Consider the following 19707-nt stretch of genomic DNA (forward strand, 5'->3'; position numbering starts at 1 on the left):
GCGAAACGACGGCGACGCGACACGAAGTGACGCGCGGAGAGCGGGAACGGCGACGGGACATGGATGACGCGCGGCCGACGACGGCTACGGCCGGGATTTGGGGCGGTAGGGCTAGAGAGGGGTGACGCGAGCGACGGTGGCGACTCGACGCGAGAGAGAGGGAGAGACGCGGCTCGGCGGCTTCCCGGGAGGAGACAGACGACAAGACGACGAGGCGATGGCGAAGGAACGTGCGTCCGCGGGAGCTCGGGATGGAACGGCGACGAGACGGGGGTGACGCGGGGCGACGTGGCTCCGTGTCTCCCGGAGAGGGCGCGGCGGTTTTCGTGGAGTTTGGCGCGAAGCGGCTTTGGCGTGGCTCGGGGGTGGCGCGACGCGGGTGTTGGCACGTCGTGCGGTGCACGGGAGGGCGGCTAGGTGCGACGCGGTGCTGCCACGACTCGGCGCCCTGGGTCGACATATCGTCGAACACCTTGTGTGCATGCTTGGCTGGTCTGAGGAGGAAGATGATGAATAGGAGTTGGGCTGGGCTGGGCCGGCCTGCTCAGGGAGGAGAAGAGAGGAGAGGTGGAGGGGAGCTGGGCCGAGAGAAAGAAAAGAAGGCGGCCCAATTGAACAGTGACATTTCACTTTTTCCCAGGGATTTATAGAGTTGAATTTTGAGGAGATTTTGAAGGGATTTGAATTTGAATTTGACCTAGAGTTTCACAGGAATTTGAAAGGAAATTCTAATATAGGATTTGAGATCCTTTTGGCACAAAATCAACTAAGAACCAAATTAACTCCAATTTTTAAATGACAAACTTTTTTAAATAAAAGCACATAAAATACGGGTGCTACAGTTGACGACGCAGGGGAGGAGGAGGAGGAGGACGGAGATTCCTGTCGCGCACATTCCTGCAGCCAAGCAAAGCATAGCGATGGCGATGGTGGCCTACCTCGTGCATCAATCTCCGAGGCTGGAGGAATCAGGAATTCAGGATCCTCTCCTCCTCATGGACCTCATCCTCATCTGCATCTCTGAATAATGGAGAGATATACTTGCGCTTTTGGCATCTCGCACCTCATTTAGTCAGTTCAGATTGGCTGTGTACATCTGTTTTATATGTAGAGGCCCCGTTTTAATCCATTTTCTAAAATAAAATCTGGCCGGTTCAGATAGAAGTTCAGAAACTTCAGATCAAGCATGTCACAGCTGCATGCTGCACGTGCATGAGGTAGTATGGTGATATAGTAATCCAGTAGTACTATTAGTGCTACTAGTTAATTACTTCTAGTTGGCTACAAATTAAGTGCTACTTCAACAGCTCTGGTGTTCTCTGGCGCTGGAGAGGGCGTGCTCCTCTGCGGAAGGCCACGGCGGTGAATCGGAATGCTGGCGTGGAATAGAGGAGAGTAAGGGGGGACGGATAGATAGGGGGAGGGGGGGGTGGGGGGGGGGGTTGGTTTCGCCGCGCCGTGCCGCCGCCTGCCGGGAGGACTTGCGATCAACGGTCGTGCGTCGGGCGAGATGCGGTGTTTGCGTCCATCCAAGACAGATAAATCAGCTCCTACCAAAATTACCCCTAATATATATTACTAGATTACTAATCTACCCTTTAAAATAAAAGGTCGAGATTAATTCTACTTGTAGTATAATAATACCAGTAGAATGTACCGGAGCGTTGCCCTATATATATTTGTGAAATCAAATGGGTCTATCTAAAACTTTCAACAGTTTTTTTTTTCTCAAAAGCTTCCAAATATAAAACTCTAATGTAATAATTATATAGTAACTTGAGTGTAACTGCAATGAAACTATACATAGCTAGCGTCGTTAGCTTCCATCCACGAGGACCTTTGCAGCAAGCAGGCGAGCCAAGACGAGCAGAGTGAACAACTGAAAGTTGGTTAGCTATTCTGATTCCTGTTGTCTTGCTTGTAAGTTAAAACAAGATTTCAACTTCTTTCTTTACTTGATCGATGGGCGACACGAATTAATGGATCACCAGGTAGATTGAATATGTTTCACTAAATAGATCGAAAATATTTCAGTCTTTTAAAAAACTGAAACATAATCAACTCACCCCATGAAACATTTTGCTACAACATATGAAACAGCGGTTTTCAAAAAATCAGATGTTGTTTTACCTTATATAAAAACAATGTTTCAGCAAATAGCGAAAGAATGTTTAATTCTTAAAATAAAAGTGAAACACGGTCAGATCGCTAGATGAAACAATTTGATTCAACGTATGCAACAAACGATTTGATTCATCCCTAGAGTTTGATTTTTTTTGGGACAGCGGAGTAGTTTTTTTCTACCCTGCAAGGTAAATTAATTACAACAGTATTTTTTTTTATTTATTAACATGTAAATTGAGCACATTCAAAAACACTACTCTATTCGTTCCATAATATTATAACCTACCGTGGAATGAGACACATCCTAACTTAGATGGGAGATCTGTTCAGATCCATAGTATTATAATGTCTTACCCTGTACTATATTACAGAACAGAGGGGACAGAGGGAGTAGTTTTTGTGCTAGAAAAAAAAAAAGCTAGGATTGAAGCACCGAGAATTTTACTGTTACTAAAAAAAATCTTCTTCTCACATATAACTTCACATGAAGTGTACTTAGCTACATGTATAATTTATTTAAACGTGTTCTACTAATCGGTATCAAATAATCGCACCGGATAAAAAAAGTGAAATCTTTAACACCTTTAATCTGCCAAAGCAGAGAGGATGAGCGCAAATCTTCATCAGACCACACTCCACTACCACCCACTTTCTGGGAATTGCCTTTCCTTTCTTCCCTTCTACTAGCTAGCAAGTAGCATCCACGCAGTTCTTCCGAGTTCTTTGAGATTGCCACGGCGAGATGTGGAGCGGGATGGGGCAGGCGGCGACTGTGGCGCAGCTGGTCGGCGCAGACGTCGGCAGGCTCATCTCCATGATCATGCAGGCGGCGTTGCCGGCTCAGCGGAACAAGAAGGAGTGCGAGCAGCTCGCCCGCCGTGTGTTCATGATCGCCGAGCTGCTGCCGCACCTGCAGGACCCGGAGGTGATGCGGCGGCCGGAGGTCCGGCGGTCGCTGGCCGGGCTCGGCGACACGCTCCGGCGGTGACTAAGTACAAACTGCTAGATGTGAACACTCGCACCTCCCCTGCTGCTCTTATGGATCTTGCGGCGGCATGCGATCTGGGCGAACGTGATTTCGATCAGCTCTCCAAGGTGCTAGCTGATGCTGCTCATGCTGTCAACTGATGCTCTTAGCGGGTGCAGGGATGCTTTGCTTTTCCCCTGCTGTAATTCCTGCTTGATCCCTCCCCCCACCTTTATATATGGTGCCTATCTAAGTTGTTATGTCTAGTCAGTCAAGATCTATCTCTATCCTATCTTGGAATGTTAGAGGCCTTGGTGAGCCTGACAAATGTAAGCTTGTGTCTGCTACTATTAGCTCTGTAAGACCTGTTTTAATTATGCTGCAAGAGACTAAGCTTGCTAATATCGATGCCCTTAAGGCTCGCTCTTTCCTGCCGGCTTTCTTGGATTGTTACCACTTCATTGGATCGTATGGATCGCGCGGGGGCGTTATCTCCGCTTGGGATAGTTCAGTTCTCTCTAAAACTTCCTTTGTTTCTCGCCACCATTCCTTGACCATCTCTTTTTCGTATAATCTTTCAGACATCTCTTTCACTGCTTCTAATATTTATGCTCCTTCAGACCACTCTCTCTCTCTGATCTCTTCTTCGTTGAATTAAACTCCTTGCAACCTCTTGTTTCGGGGCCCTGGCTGCTCTTTGGGGACTTTAATCTGATTCGTTCTCCCGATGAAAAGAATAATGATAACTTCCGGCACTCCCTTGCTGCTCGATTCAATGATGTGATTGATCAGCTCTCGCTCCTCGAGCTCCCCCTACTTGATCGTTTGTTCACTTGGTCCAACAAACAGGAATCACCTGTTCTGGCAAGACTGGATCGTGCCTTCCACAACCTATTAACTATTATCGATATAAAATATATCACGCCACAAACATGCAACTTCAAATTCAACTTTTATAAGTTATAACAAAAATAACAAATTTAACTGTGAATATAGGTATACTCATCAGAGTTTGATTTGATACTTTTGTTACAATTTGTAGAAATCAAATTTGAAATTGCATGTTTGTGGGGGTGACATATTGCATATCAATCTATCTTGTCAAATTTTCTAGAAAAAAATTATAACCATTTAGTTGACATGCAACAAATGGGTAGATGTCCAACTAGGTGAGTTAAAGTGTTTCCCATTGAAACCGGGTTCTTTTACAATACCTAATACTAACTTAATGGCCGCATCTGAGAATGATGTGACAGTAGGACATATTCCCTTCGTCTCAATATAAGTGTAACATAATAATGTATTTTTTCTTAGAGAAGGGTATTTTTTGCCTAGCCTTTGCATCCAACCGAACTTAACTCTCAAATACCTTCGTCAGTGCAAGTCTTGGCTCTCAAATGTCTTCGTCTCAATATAAGTGTAACATACTAATGTATTTTTTTGAAATTCGCTTCTATAGAGATTTGAACTCAGGAAATTCGCTTCTATGTAGATTTGAACTCAGGACCTTGAGATATAAATGCAACATAATAATAGGCTTCGTCTCGATATAAATGCAACATAATAATGCATTTTTTAAAATTTCACTCCTATAGAGATCTAAACTCAGAATCTTGGGGTGTTTCTCAGGTCACTGCAATATCTAGAAAACATTGTATGCCAAGGTCTACCATGTCGCGTGTAGCATCTCGTTCACCCAACAAGCAGAAAAATGTGGCATTGTGTCCATGATGATCCATTCCGAAGGCTGTGGTCTCCGTGTGATATTCCTTGCATCAGGCTCAGAACCGCCCTATGATTTTGTCTGCCATCCTACTAGCTTTGATTGGAGCTGCAATAATAAACAACTGATGAAATGCTTCGAAACGATGATTCGAATTAGCTTTTCTGAAAAAGAAAGTTTTTAATACCTTTATTAAACTGGCAAAAGGCAGAGGATAAGTGCAGAGAATTTTCCTTCCTTTCCTTTTTCTCTTGTCCATCTCCGATCAGTCCGTTCTTCAGAGATAGTATCATTCTACTAGGTACTCCACTAGAGTAGTACTAGCTAACGAGCAATTCTTGCTGAGAGAGTTTGGAGATTGCCATGGCGCTGTGGGGCGGGCTGGGGCAGACGGCGACGGTGGCGCAGCTGGTCGGAGTGGACGTCGGAGGGCTGGTCTCCATGATCATGCACGCGGCGTTGACAGCTCGGCAGAACAAGAGGGAGTGCGAGCAGCTGGCCCGCCGCGTCTTCATGATCGGCGAGCTGCTGCCGCACCTGCAGGACTCGTCGGTGATGCGGCGGCCGGAGGTCCGGCGCCCGCTGATGCTGCTCGGAGGCATGCTCCGGGAGGCGCACGAGCTCGTCGCCTCCTGCCAGGGCAGGAGCACGGTGTACCAGTTGGTGGCAGCCGGGCGGCAAGCTGAAAAGTTCAGAGATATCCAGCGTAGAATCGACTCCTACCTCCTCCTCTTCCCCTTCATCAGCCACATCGACATCACTCGCCGTCTCGATCGAATCCACAGAGAGATGATTCCAAGTGATCACCCGAAGCCGACGTCCCTGCCGTCTCCATCTACAGGCTCCCAGAATCATGAAGCGGTGGTCATTCAAGACGTGGTAATCCATGGCGGGGAAGCTGGTGAGAAGATAAACTTGGCGGGGCTCGCTGCGGCGACGAACAACTTCGCCCCCGACAGAGAGATCGGTAAAGGCGGCTTCAGCACGGTGTACATGACTAGGCTTCCCGACGGACGGGAGGTGGCCATCAAGCGCATCGACAGCGCGTCTATGGAGGAGGACACCCTGAGAGAGGCCACCATGCTACCCTCGCTTCGCCACGAGCACATCATTCGCCTCTTTGGCTGGGTCAGCGTGAGAAAGAAGCAGCATCGGCAGCAACCATTCTGGAAGAAGAGGAAAGGTATTTTTTCTATCCCTTAGATATCTACTACCTTCGTTTCAGGTTATAAGACTTTCTAACACTACCCACACACACAAAATATGAAATGGAGGAAGTATTTTTTAACAGTTATATATAAAAATCATAAGGGCAACGCTCCGGTGCATTCTACTTGTAGTATTCTACTCCAAGTAGAATTCATCTCGACCCTTTATTTTAAAGGGTAGGTTAGTAATCTTTTAATACAGCTTAGGGATAATTTTGGTATGGGATTATTGTTGGATATGCTTTGGATCGGTTTGGCACAAAGTGAAACTACAAATTGAAATGGGATTGAGTCATACCTTGATCTCCAGGGGTTCCCATTTCTCTGTCTTTATTCTTCTCTCGTTCTCTCTTGTTTTGAAGCACAGAGAGAGATGTGTTTCGGTTCTTCCCTGTGTTCTCAGTGGGTTTCGGTTGATCGGGTAGCAATTGAGTCTTAGGGTTTGCACTTAGGTATTGATTTCTTTTTATACCCACTGCACACAGGGGGAACCGACACTGGGTATGGCGGTTATCCCCCGATCAGGGATGTTCATGAGAGATCGATCACTGTAGCGATCGCCCTAAACAAAATATCTCTTTGCCGACTTTAGGTTTAGCCGCAAGATCATATTTTGTGTTCACACTAACATTCTCCCCCTTGATCGTGAGGCTAAACTTATAAGTCCATTTCTCAACAAAATAGTATACCAAGACAAAAGATTACAGTGACCAATATAAAGTATCACAGAATCCAGTAACTATAGCGTACTATTATATTTTAAAATAAACTTCTTTAATCTTACGAGCTCTTTGAACTTATTACATTAGGCTTATACAAACTTATGGACTCACTTTTTAATAAAACAGTACATCAAGACACTAGATTACAGTAGTCAATTAAGCACCACTGAACCAAGTGACTATGGTTCCCATTTAATTTCAAAATGAGTCCGCCTTAGTTTTATGGGGAGTCAGTGCCATATAGGTTCCTACTTATTCCAGGATCAAAGGCTTTTCTACCAAACCCATGCCGGCAACATGTTCTTTAAATACAGCGGGTGGTAGGTCTTTTGTAAGTGGATCCGCTAACATCAACTTAGTGTTCATATACTCAACGCTTATTGTCTGATCTTGGATCATTTCTTTCACAACATGGTACTTGATATCAATGTACTTGGCAGAAGCACTTGATTTGTTGCTACTCGCATAGTATACTGCTGGTTTGTTATCGCAGTATAATTTGAGTGGTTTTGATATGCTGTCGACCACTCTTAATCCTGGGATAAAGTTTTTCAGCCATATTGCCTGTCCAGTAGCTTCATAACATGCCACATACTCAGCCTGCATTGTCGACGATGCAGTAACCTTTTGTTTGGAGCTCTTCCACGATACAGCTCCCCTTGCAAGGGTGAATATATAACCTGACGTGGATTTCTTATCATCAACACACCCTGCAAGATCAGAGTCTGAATAACCAATAACTTCAAGGTTTTCAGACTTTCTATATGTGAGCATGAGGTCTTTAGTGCCTTGAAGATAACGCAAGGTCTTCTTAGCTAATTTCCAGTGTTCTAGACTTGGATTAGATTGATATCTGCCAAGCATCCCGGTAACAAAAGCTAAATCTGGGCGAGTGCACACTTGTGCATACATTATGCTTCCGACAGCTGAAGCATATGGTATTGACTTCATCTGCGCAGCTTCATACTCATTCTTAGGACATTGGAACTTTCCATACTTATCACCCTTCATTATAGGAGCAGGCGAGGCTGAACAATTATGCATATTATACTTCTTCAGTACCTTTTCTATATATGCTTTCTGAGATAACCCCAAAACACCATTTGATCTGTCTCGGTAAATCTCTATACCCAACACATAAGTGGCTTCACCGAGATCTTTCATTTCAAACTTAGAGGCCAGAAATTTCTTTGTTTCCAGTAGCATATTTCTGTTATTACTGGCTAAGAGTATGTCATCAACATATAATATTAGGAAGATGAACTTACTCTCTTTAAACTTAGCGTATATACAGTCATCCTTTTTATTTTCTTTAAAACCAAATTGTCTTATGATTTGGTCAAACTTTAGATACCACTGCCTTGATGCTTGCTTTAGTCCATAAATCGATTTCTTTAGATAACATCCCATATGTTCTTTTCCTTTCATAACAAAACCTTCTGGTTGTGCCATGTATACATCTTCATACAGATCACCGTTCAGGAATGCCGTCTTAACATCCATTTGGTGTAATTCCAAATCATAATGAGCAACTAGTGCCATAATAATTCTGAATGAATCCTTAGTAGACACTGGAGAAAATGTTTCATTATAATCAATCCCTTCTCTTTGCGTAAATCCTTTTGCTACAAGCCTTACTTTGAACCTTTTGATATTTCCCTTGGGGTCACGTTTAGTCTTATAGACCCATTTGCAGCCAACTGTTTTGGCTCCTTCGGGAATTTCTACTAAGTCCCAGACCTTATTTGTACTCATGGATTTCATTTCGTCTTTCATAGCTTTTAGCCATTCAGACGAATGTTCGCCCTTCATTGCTTCTTTAAATGAGATGGGATCATTATCTAGTATAGGCTCATTCACCTCTTCACTCATAGGTTCATTCACCTCTTCATTCATGTAAGTGATATAGTCACTTGGAATTGCTGACTTTCTAACTCGTTGTGATCTTCTGACGGGTTCGTTATTTTGCTCATCTATCACAATCTGGGGCTGCTGAGCATCCTCATTATTCTCATCATTTGATATACTACTAGAAGTAGTTGCAGGAGCTTCAGCAGGTGTTGCATCATTATGTCTTTCTATTGAAGGTGTAACATGAGTATGTGTTGAGAAAACGGGTTCTTTAATTATAGGCATTGGAACATAATTCCGTTTCTCTTCCAGAACAACCTCTCTGGGTGTCATACTCCCCTTGATTATGTCATTTTCCAAGAACACAGCGTGTCTTGTTTCAATGAACTTTGTAAACTGATTTGGGCAGTAGAATCTATATGCCTTTGACTTATCAGGATAACCGATAAAATGACAACTGATTGTTTTGAGGTCTAATTTTCCCATATTTGGATTGAAAACTCGTGCTTCAGCAGGACAACCCCACACATGAAAATAATTTAGGGTTGGTTTCTTCCCAGTCCATAATTCAAAGGGTGTCTTAGGGACTGATTTACTGGGAATCCTGTTAAGAATGTGTGTAGCTGTTTTAAGAGCTTCCATCCATAACTTTACCGGCAGAGTGGAGTGACTTAACATACTTCGTACCATATCCATAAGAGTGCGATTACGCCTTTCAGCTACTCCATTTTGCTGGGGTTCGCCCGGTGCTGAGTACTGGGCCTTAATGCCACTTTCCTGTAAGAACCTCGCAAAAGGTCCAGGAATTTGACCATAAGTAGTATGTCTACCATAGTATTCACCACCACGGTCAGATCTTACAATTTTGATCTTTCGATCATGTTGATTCTCAACTTCTGCTTTGAAGATTTTAAATTTGTCTAATGCCTCAGATCTTTCTTTGATTGGATAAATATATCCATAACGAGAGTAATCGTCGGTGAATGTTATGAATGAATCAAATCCATCCACTGACTTTTCATTAAATGGACCACAGATGTCTGTGTGGATAATTTCCAAAATTCCCATACTTCGATTTGCACCTTTCTTGATTTGCTTGGAATATTTTCCTTTGATGCAATCAATGCAGTGATCAATATCTGCATCTGAGAAGTCCAAAGGATAAAGAATGTTTTCTTTAATGAGACGCTCAATTCTCCCCCTCGAAATATGGCCCAAACGATAGTGCCATAATTTCGAAGAAGTCTCATTATCGTTATGTTTTTGTTTGGTACTGATATTTGCATTTGAGGAGGAGTCAACATTATAGGTGGCATCGCACACAGAGATTTGATAAAGTTGTTCCCATCCAACGGCGAGACCAACCTCTTTATTATCATGCATAATTATACATCTATTGTTTCCAAAAGTACAATAGTAACCATCGTTATCTAAACGTGAAACTGAAACTAAGTTTCTTTTCATAGAGGGTACATAAAGAACATCATGCAGCTGAAGTTTGAAGCCAGTATGAAGTGTGAGAGTGAAGTCTCCAATAGCCTCAACTTCAGTTTCAACTCCATTAGCAACTCTAATTCTTCTTTCCCCTCTTTTTAGGGTCCTCCTCATAGCGAATCCCTGCAAGGAATTTGCAACATGAAATGTCGCTCCTGAGTCAATCCACCAAGAATTGGTGGCATAATCAATATTCAGGGATTCATCAACAAAAGAAATAATATCAGTACCTTTCTTACTAAGCCATCTCATAAACCCAATACAGTCTTTTTGGCGGTGTCCACTCTTTCCACAAAAGTAGCACCCATCCTTTTCTTTTCCCTTTTCTTCTGTATAGGGATTTCCTCCAGATTTATTCTGCTGGGATTGACTCGAAGATTGCCCTTTTTCTTTAAACTGAATAGGCTTATGCTTCAAATACTCCTTCTTAAATTTCTTATACTTTTTCTTCTCGGAGTGTTTAAATAGATTTGCATGGTCAACTCTTTCTGCCTTAAGCCTTTCCTCTTCTTGTACACACATGGCTATTAATTCATCAATGCCCCACTTGATCTTCATTGCATTATAATTGATTGTAAATGAAGAAAACTCCTGAGGCAGAGATGACATAATGAAATGGACAAGAAAACCTTCAGAGATTTCCATTTCCATTGATTTAAGTTTAGAAGCCATGTGACATTTCTTCATAATATGTTCCCTCAGATTTCCAGTAAAATCATATCTTTCATTGACCAACCTTTTAATAAGAGTGGTGGCATAAACCTTAGAAGAGCCTTTAAATTGCTCCTCAATTTTAGCAAGATATTCTCTGGCTGTCTGAGTATCTGGAACTACTCCTCTTATTGCGTCAATAATGGAGCTCTTGATAATCATAAGGCATTTACGGTTTGAAATATCCCATTTTGCCTTTACTTCATCATATATCCTTTTAAGGGTCTCATAATTCTCATTTTCCGGTCTAGGCTCAACCGGAGGATCATTATGGAGGGCATAATCAATATCCAACAGAGCTAGAGTAATTTCCAGCTTTTCTTTCCATGAAGCATAATTACTTCCATTAAGTTGTTCAATATTTCCCATTATTCCGGAAATTTGTGAGGCATAAGATGCTGCATAAGAGAGAATCAGCAGCTAAATAAGTACCTTCTTTTATTGATCAAATCCAAAACAGCTTTGGCCAGAGAAGGAAATGAACAATAAAATTTTTGTGAATAAGTATTTATTAATCAGCTTTGGCCAGAATAATAAATACAAACCACACTTTATCAATTTGTTTAAAACTCCTTTTATTAATTCAATCAAAACAGCTTTGGCCATATTTGAATTGAATTAATAAAATTTTGTGATCAAATAAAAGTCAATCAGCTTTGGCCAGAATGACAATTATTTGTCACACTTAATTATAATATTCATTTGTAGCGGAAATAAACTCATAATGCATAAAACAATAATAACTTTAAGTAATAAATATAATGTAATGATCATAAAATAAATAAATAAATAAATGAAAGAGAATTTTATCACATAACAAAATTACTTATTATTCTTTATTATCATTAACTAAGACATAATAAATATCTTTAATGTTTAAACACAAATATTATAATCATAATCATAATTCTTCAAAAAATAAAAAATTTAATTGTAATATTATTCTCAGCCCAATCTTTTAAATTAGGCCCATTACTATGCAGCCCGTTTTTTTTTTTTTTTTTTGGCCTTCTTCCCCTGAGGCAGGCCGCATTGGGCCTGGCCCGTTACGGCTGAGCCGCCTCCCGCCTGGGCTCCAGGCCCAACAACCTGGGCCTGGGCCGGCATTCGCCGTCTCCCCGCGCGGCCTCATCAGCCCGCGTCGGGAGTGAGCCGATCCGAGCCGTCCATCTCATCGGACGGCCGGGATCACTCCCGCGCAGAACAAAACTGGCGCGGCGGCTGCCCCCGCGCGAAACCCTAGCCCCATTTTCTCCTCCTCTCTCTCTCTCTCACCCGCGGCGACCGTGAGCGAGACGACGACAGCGGTGAAACGGCGCACGGCGGGAGTGGTGATGGCGCCGCCGAGCCTTGCTCGCCGGGGCTGCGTGCCGCCATAGCTGGCGCGCATCCCCGTCGAGCGTTGCTCGACGGTGCCCTAAGCACCCGCCGGTCGCTCGCACGAGGAAGATCCGCGGTGGCGACAGCGAGACGGGGCGGTGACAGCTACCTCAGCGAGGCGGCGTCGGCGAGGAGGAGGAGCCGGGCCGGCACGGCGGGTCGCGAGGCCGCTCTAGGACCAAGTCCTCGGGCGCGCGCTCGCCTTTTATTGCGTCGGTGGCGACACGGAGGTCGCCGCCGGCCACCATGCCCTTAGGTAAGCCCGCCGCACTTCTTTTCCCCATGATCTTAGGGTTAGGGTTTCATGATTTGGGGAAATTTTGGGGGCTTACTGTAGCTAGGGTTTCGGTTCTTTGGGGATTTGTCTGAGATTTCCATGAACTTTTGCTTCCCCTTCTTCTAATTTCTTCAAGCCGAAACCCTAGAAGGCCTAATTCCATTTCTTATGCTTCGGGATTGCATGATTTGGGCTTAACTCAACTTTAACAGAGGGATTTGGGCATGAACACGAAGAACAATTTGAACATGAACACTTATTGAGTTCCAATTTGAGGCCAACCCGGTGCTCTGATACCATTGTTGGATATGCTTTGGATCGGTTTGGCACAAAGTGAAACTACAAATTGAAATGGGATTGAGTCATACCTTGATCTCCAGGGGTTCCCATTTCTCTGTCTTTATTCTTCTCTCGTTCTCTCTTGTTTTGAAGCACAGAGAGAGATGTGTTTCGGTTCTTCCCTGTGTTCTCAGTGGGTTTCGGTTGATCGGGTAGCAATTGAGTCTTAGGGTTTGCACTTAGGTATTGATTTCTTTTTATACCCACTGCACACAGGGGGAACCGACACTGGGTATGGCGGTTATCCCCCGATCAGGGATGTTCATGAGAGATCGATCACTGTAGCGATCGCCCTAAACAAAATATCTCTTTGCCGACTTTAGGTTTAGCCGCAAGATCATATTTTGTGTTCACACTAACAATTATTTCTTTTTCTCATCTTTTCGCCTTAGGTCCGTCAAAACGCATATCGCCCGCGCCCCTGCACCCCCGACGCAGGCACCGCTTCGGTCATCGCAGGCGGCGGCGCGGCGAAAATCGCTGTCGGCTCCGGATCAGGATCGCCGGCGGACCTCCTCCTCCGGCCCCCACCTCCGCCGCCACTCCGCCCTCCTATCTACTCCACCGGCGGCTTGCCGACCCGAAGCCCCCCCATCCCCCCAGCCCCCGACGCAGGCACCGCATCAGTCATCGAATGCGGCGGCGCGGCCGGCGGCGCTGCCAGCATCAGGTCTGACGCAAAAGCTCCCGACTCGCAGGCACCGCATCACCGCATCTGGTTGTTGTATTCTCTGATTTAGCCTTAACCTTGTGCTATGGTGCTGTGTGTATGCATGGTTAAATTCTTCTCGATAAGCCTGAAGTATGTAGTGTTCCTTTTGGATATTATGTATAAACGACATATCTTATATTTGGTGCTTGTACCGTAGGTGAGGTCTGTCATAATATGCAGCTATTGCTTTCACTGAGAGCGCACATGCTAGTAAACTAGTATTTTAGATGCAAATATTAGTGCTATAAGAAATATTTTTGCTAGTTTTTCAGTTGTTACTTAATTATGAACACATGTACTTTAGATCCAGACCACTTTATGAATCAGCACATTTGGTGCAAACCATTTTTATTATCGACTACTTATCAATGTCCATTGGCTACAAAATGCAGTAGGACAATATGACACCTCAATGCTGAAAAGTCTATCTGAGATTCATAAGCTTGAGCTTATCCCGAAAGGAAATGAAGATTATGTCGCACTACATGGTTATCTGGAAGCCTTTCTAAAAGTGGAACAGTTAGACCCAGAAGACAATGTGGTGAGTGCCCCTTAGGAACAGCTGTTATGCTCTTGGCTTCACTGCTTATTGAATAGCCTTCTTTGCAATCTTCATTTCTTTTGTTAACCAAAATAGGTTGATGTGCGTATGTATGATGTGGAAACATTACCTTCGCAAAATATCACCACAATACGTGGCTTGCTTTGGATTCTGAATTGGAAGTTACTGTTGTTGCATAACTGATGACCACTTTTTTCTCTGCTTTGCATTCAGGTACTGCCCATGCTGCAAAAAGCATCAACAAGCGATGAAGAAATTAGATCTGTGGAGGCTACCGGAAGTTCTGGTCATTCATCTCAAAAGGTTCTCGTACACCCAATTCACAAGAAATAAGCTTGAGACTATCTTTTTCAATGTCTTGATAATGAGCAAGGCTGGTTGGTTTCTGCAGCATGAAGAAGGGAAGGGATGGTACAAGTTTGATGATGAGTGCGTGAGACCTATAACTGAAGACAGTATAAAGACACCTGCTGCTTATGTGCTGTTCTACACACGAGAATGATCAAGATACAGCTGCAATACATCAAATATTTTTTGGGGATGTTTTGCCAAGTCTAGATCTTCCTACATATTCAACATATGGGGCACTTGAATCTCTTAAGTCACTAACCTATACAACAGCATGTACAGATTCAATTGCTGACAGGACAACAAAAGACCTAGCTAATGAACTATTCTTTTCCAGATTCTTTTTGAACATGGCTTGGGGGTCCTACAATGTAATAGCCTGCTAGTGATTAGCCTTGGTTCTACAAAATTCTTTTTGTCAATGAATTGTTGCGAATAATTTTAAAACGATGTAACCTCTCCTTTTAAATTAACTCGTGTGATCGATCTGTTCCTGTCGCGAGTACGACGCCATAGCTACTCCTGTGTTGCTCCATCCATGAATGGCTATTTGCCAATTCCTGAGAGTAAGATGACACTGACATGATGATCATTGAAGGTCTGAAATCCCCATTCTGTAGCTTTGCTTTATGGACCAGGAAAATATATCCATGGTGATTTCTGATTCCGTCCTATCTCCAGAACTCTGCTGTTTGACAAATAACAGAAGATTATTGCTACCCTCAGTTCTGTTTGGCCTGATTGCCTTGGACAAATATTCTGACATATCTCAAGAACATCTTTTCTGCCTTGACATATCACAGGACCAGACCAGGTTGGATGGGCATCAGAGCTTTATGTGCAACAGTATGTTGATTGCAATTGTCATAAATAAGAACAATAAAAAAATAAGTCTAACTACTCATTAAAAACATCCTATACCAGAGTTTGATTAAAATCATCTAAATGTCCAACTACTCATCTGTCATCTTATATCATTGACAAGAGTAAACTATCAGACTGCCACTGTCGCTTCCTTCTAAACCCATCAATTTGTTCCTGTGTAAAACCTTTGTCCAGCCGATCCCCATTCCAGTGCTCCATACGCTTGAGCATAAATAAGCCAGAAGACGGACGTCGATGGAGGGAGTGGAGAAGGCGGCGAGGGCGGGGGAGACGGACGGCGACAGAGGGGGGCGGAGAAAGCGACGCGGGCGGGGGATACGGATGGCGATGGAGGAGGCGAGGGTGGGGGAGGCAGACAGCGACGGAGGGGGGCGGAGAAGGCGACGCGGACGGGGAAGACGGACGGCGACGGAGGAGGCAGAGAAGGCGGCGAGGCCGAGGGAGGCGATGGCGCTGGAGGGGAAGGAGATGCCGATGGCGCTGGAGGTTACGGAGGCGGCGAGGGAGATGGATGGTGATGGAGGCGGCGAGGGAGGGGAACCGGCGACGGAGAGGGATGATGGGGAATGGCGTCGTCGATTAGGATAGAGAAAGAGTGAAGAGTTAGATAAAGACAAATTACGATAATACCCATACTCGAATTATCACCTTGGACAAATATACCCCTCCACATTTCTACTCCTATAAAATCTGGTGGGAGTAGAACTAGATCTCAATCCTACGATTAAATACGATTAACGATTCGGATTAATTTCTACTACAAGTAGAAAGCACCGGAGTGAGACTCAAATCATAAAATTTAATAAGATAGATTATAATATAATACATTATACGAACATACAAGTCTAAATTTGTAGGAATGCAGAAAACCAGGTCGATCACATTTTCGTCTATGAGTACTTGAAGAACGGCTCACTTCACGACCACCTGCATGACCCATCATTCTCTTCCTCACCGCTGAGAGCGTCTTGGCATATGCGGATCAAGACGCTGCTGGGCGTGGCGCAGGCCGTCGAGTACCTGCACTGCTACGCCCAGTGGCCGGTGATCCACCGCGACATCAAGCCGTCCAACATCCTCCTGGACGCCGCCTGGGCACCGCGCTTGTCGGACTTCGGCATGTCGCTCATCTGGGACGAGGCGAACGATGATAATGGCCCGACCAATCGTGTCTACGGCACGTTCGGATACATGGACCCGGAGTACTACATGACATGTGTTGCGAAGCCGACGATGGACGTGTACAGCTTCGGCGTCACGATGCTAGAGGTGATTACAGGAAGAAGGGCGGTTTTTAATCGGAAGGAGGAGGACATGCGCAAGGCGTTTGATTCCAAGGCGGACGGCGGCGGTATACCCACCAACTTGGTTGAGGCCACGGTGCCACGCATCAAGGCGAATAATAAGGAACAGCTGCAGATGTTGTTTGACAAGCGCCCGAATCCGAATGATCTTCTATACCGTGATAATTTTGAGGCACTGGAACTGGTAGCGCACACGGCAGTGCGCTGCGTGCAGCTGGAAGGAAAGGATAGGCCGACCATTTCGAAAGTCGTGGCCAACCTGCAGGCGGCGCTCGCCCGTGGTGGGTGGTGAACTGGTGATGCATCGATTATCGATACTTCCTCCGTTTCATATTATAAGACTTTTATATGTTATCTAGATTTAATGCGAAAAAATCTTATAACCTGAAACGGAGGGGTAGTACTTAATTAATTAGAAGTAGCTAGGAGCGAGTACAATAAGGTGACATAAGTGCATTATACAAGTTGTCACATCTTATATTTATGCTCGAATGGAGGAGAGAGAAAGGAAAAGAGGCTACAATTTATAACTAACTGTAGCACGAGCTCCAATCAACTATGCGAGAGAGATGTGTGAATTTGATATTAATAATGCGGGAGCATATTTTTACAATAGTGGACTATTATGTTGGTTATCGATGATGTTTTAAGTTTTAAAACTAATAGTTGACTATATTATTAAATGCTCATAGTGCGATTTTTTCCTATCTGTTGCTGCTACTTCAAGAACCAAACCCTGGCGAGCAAAATGTGTTTTTGTTGCTTGAGAAGGGCTGTTGTTAGTTGTTACAACTTCAGAACAAATCGTATTCTGTTTGATTGTGTACGCATCTTCAGAATGTGGTGATTTGATTGTAACACCATTGGTACCTCCAAATTCCAATGTAAAAATAGCTCTGGTACGATACGATGCAAGTTAGTTGCTGGATATATGAACGTATATTATAGTGTACAATTTTTTAGATAATGAAAGTTTATAAAACCTGGTTTCTACATCAACGGGGTTATTATTGTGTACATACACAATGTAATGATGCTTATCTGTTTATTATCTTGTTTTCAGAAAAAAAAAAAGAAATCGCACGAAGCCCAGCAAATTTAAGGCTGCACCTTCGGCCTATGCTCCTATCAGTTGGGTTGGCGATATGAGCCCACGAGAAACTGCTGATGGGCCACAAGCCCACGAGAAGAATTGACATCCCTTTGCCAGACAAAACAGACTTGGGCCGGCCTTCTTGTAAAGGCACCATTGACGGGGGGCTCCTAGCTAGCGCATAAGCGCCGCTAGCGAGCACTCCCCTCCCCCTCTTAAGCCATATCTATTAGTTAATATATACTTAACACTAATTATACAAAATAGGAAAGATTCTGGAGATTTTTTTTGAGATTTTTTTACTAGCAGATTGAAAATTTTTAAGTTAGATTTGAAAACTTTTGATTTAAGTTTTAAATTTTAAAGTCAAATTTTGAAAACTTTCAACTCAGATTTGAAAACTTTCAACTCAGATTTGAAAACTTTTAACTCGAGATTTGAAAACTTTCAACTCAGATTCGAAAACTTTCAACTCGAGAATCAAGATTCGAAAACTTTCAAGTCCAGATTTGAAAACTTTCAACTCGAGATTCGAAAACTTTCAAATATATTTGAAAATTTTGAAAAACTTTCAAATCAAGATTTGGAAACTTTCAAGTCGAGATTTAAAAACTTTCAAATTCAAATTTGAAAAATTTACAACTCAAAATTTAAAAACTTTCAAACTCAAAACATACTAAAAAGATTAAAAATAATAATCAGAAAAAAGTGGAAAGAAAAAACGAAAAAAAATCGGTAAAAAAACGAAAAGAAAAGCATGGGAGGAGGCGGCGCGCGCCAGCGGGCCGGCGCTGGGCCTTCTGGGCCCGAAACGCGCGCCGCTGGCGCGCGCGCAAATTAGCGATTCCGCCATTGACGCGTTCGAGAGAGTCAAGAGCTCAAAACTCCTCTCGCCTCTCGTTTTTGATTCGATTCATCCATGGCGGTTTTGCTATTCTGCTGCCGTCGTTGGCGACTTAATTGGGTGTCTGGTGACGCATGTGCCGGCGAGCTTCGCCTGCCGTATCAACACCACCTTCCAGACTTACTGTGGAACGCAAAGTAGTGTGCTCGTGGGAATTTCTGTGGTGCCATCACGGCCCGCATCTGAAAGGGGTGGGCGGATGCCTGCACTCCAGATGTTCGATGAAATGCCACGCTCCAAGCAATAATGCACAGGAGACACAGGATTCCACCCTGCGTGAGGCACTGAGGCAGTATGAACGGTCACGGCGGTAATTTCCCCTCCTATATCTTTCTTTTTTGATATTGCCCCTTCTTTTTTTTTAATAATGGATTAAAACCCGAGCTCTCTACACCAATATGAACATAGCCAACAACAATCAGAGAGTACAAAGATACCAAACCCCTTACACAGAGTTCATTCAACCAATACCAAAAAAGCACTTAGGCCCAAACCCCTAACAAAACAAACCTCAAAATTCTTACAACAAGCATCTCAAAGCCTAAGAACCAAAGCTACGCTTATAGTCTCCTTGATCGAGTTCCAACCAAACGTCACAACGAAGTGCATCACTTTAGCTTTCAACAGCTTGTTACCTTTTCCTTCATCATATCACCATCCTCCTCCTTAAACAACAAAGATCATTGATGAGTCCAATGCATTCCTTTGAAAATTACCTCCAAACATAAGTTAAATTTGGAGTCAATTAAGACACATCATAACTACAATTGCAACAAAAATATGATACTTTAGCTTAGGTTGTAAATCATTAGCCAACTTCCAAACATATTAGCAATATTCGCAGGCAGTTTAATCCCAAAAGTTATAAAGCTTTTTCACATTCTCTGAATAGACGAGTTGATATTAGAAAGCCGATGAACATCCACTCATTTATTACATGTTAACTAAATGATTATAAAAAATAAAAACATGATAAGTTACTATGCAATATAAATTCAAATTCTATAAAATGTACCAACAATAATAAACTAAATTTGTAGAAGTAAAAGTTTGATGTTGTATGTTTGTGGAGTGATTTATTAATGTATATTGTCAATTATTTA

At 43.3% G+C, this 19707-nt stretch overlaps 2 protein-coding genes across 4 annotated transcripts; both read left to right on the plus strand.

The window, feature by feature from the left end:
- The first annotated feature begins 5045 nt into the window (after positions 1 to 5045).
- On the plus strand, positions 5046 to 14934 carry LOC9271724 (uncharacterized). 3 transcript variants are annotated; one of them, XR_010737914.1, is made up of 5 exons: positions 5046 to 5997; positions 13189 to 13466; positions 13901 to 14049; positions 14284 to 14373; positions 14462 to 14934. XR_010737914.1 is itself a non-coding variant. In XM_015760131.3 (4 exons), exons 1-4 carry the CDS (start codon positions 5178 to 5180, stop codon positions 14570 to 14572), a joined length of 1170 nt encoding a protein of 389 aa, XP_015615617.1. In that variant the 5' UTR covers positions 5046 to 5177; the 3' UTR covers positions 14573 to 14934. The 3 variants fall into 3 exon arrangements, 2 of the variants coding, with proteins under 2 accessions (XP_015615617.1, XP_025877520.1); XM_015760131.3 differs by lacking the exon at positions 13189 to 13466; XM_026021735.2 differs by lacking the exons at positions 13901 to 14049; positions 14284 to 14373; positions 14462 to 14934 and having other exon boundaries at positions 13189 to 13593.
- A 603-nt stretch (positions 14935 to 15537) lies between these two features.
- LOC107277046 (putative serine/threonine-protein kinase-like protein CCR3) lies at positions 15538 to 16899 on the plus strand. Its single transcript, XM_066305927.1, has 2 exons — positions 15538 to 15817; positions 16169 to 16899. The coding sequence occupies exons 1-2, from the start codon at positions 15538 to 15540 to the stop codon at positions 16897 to 16899; spliced, it is 1011 nt and encodes a 336-aa protein (XP_066162024.1).
- The last annotated feature ends 2808 nt before the right edge of the window (positions 16900 to 19707 follow it).

Source organism: Oryza sativa, chromosome 11, assembly GCF_034140825.1.
Source record: "Oryza sativa Japonica Group chromosome 11, ASM3414082v1".
NCBI lineage: Eukaryota > Viridiplantae > Streptophyta > Magnoliopsida > Poales > Poaceae > Oryza > Oryza sativa.

Excerpts from the sequence above, each read along its gene's own strand:
- LOC9271724 (XM_015760131.3), top strand. The coding sequence starts at position 5,178 with ATGGCGCTGTGGGGCGGGCTGGGGCAGACGGCGACGGTGGCGCAGCTG. Across the intron at positions 5,998-13,900 it reads ATTCTGGAAGAAGAGGAAAG|TAGGACAATATGACACCTCA; the intron begins GTATTTTTTCTA and ends TACAAAATGCAG. Across the intron at positions 14,374-14,461 it reads CTGGTCATTCATCTCAAAAG|CATGAAGAAGGGAAGGGATG; the intron begins GTTCTCGTACAC and ends TGGTTTCTGCAG.
- LOC107277046 (XM_066305927.1), top strand. The coding sequence starts at position 15,538 with ATGGAGGGAGTGGAGAAGGCGGCGAGGGCGGGGGAGACGGACGGCGAC. Across the intron at positions 15,818-16,168 it reads GGCGGCGAGGGAGATGGATG|AAAACCAGGTCGATCACATT; the intron begins GTGATGGAGGCG and ends GTAGGAATGCAG.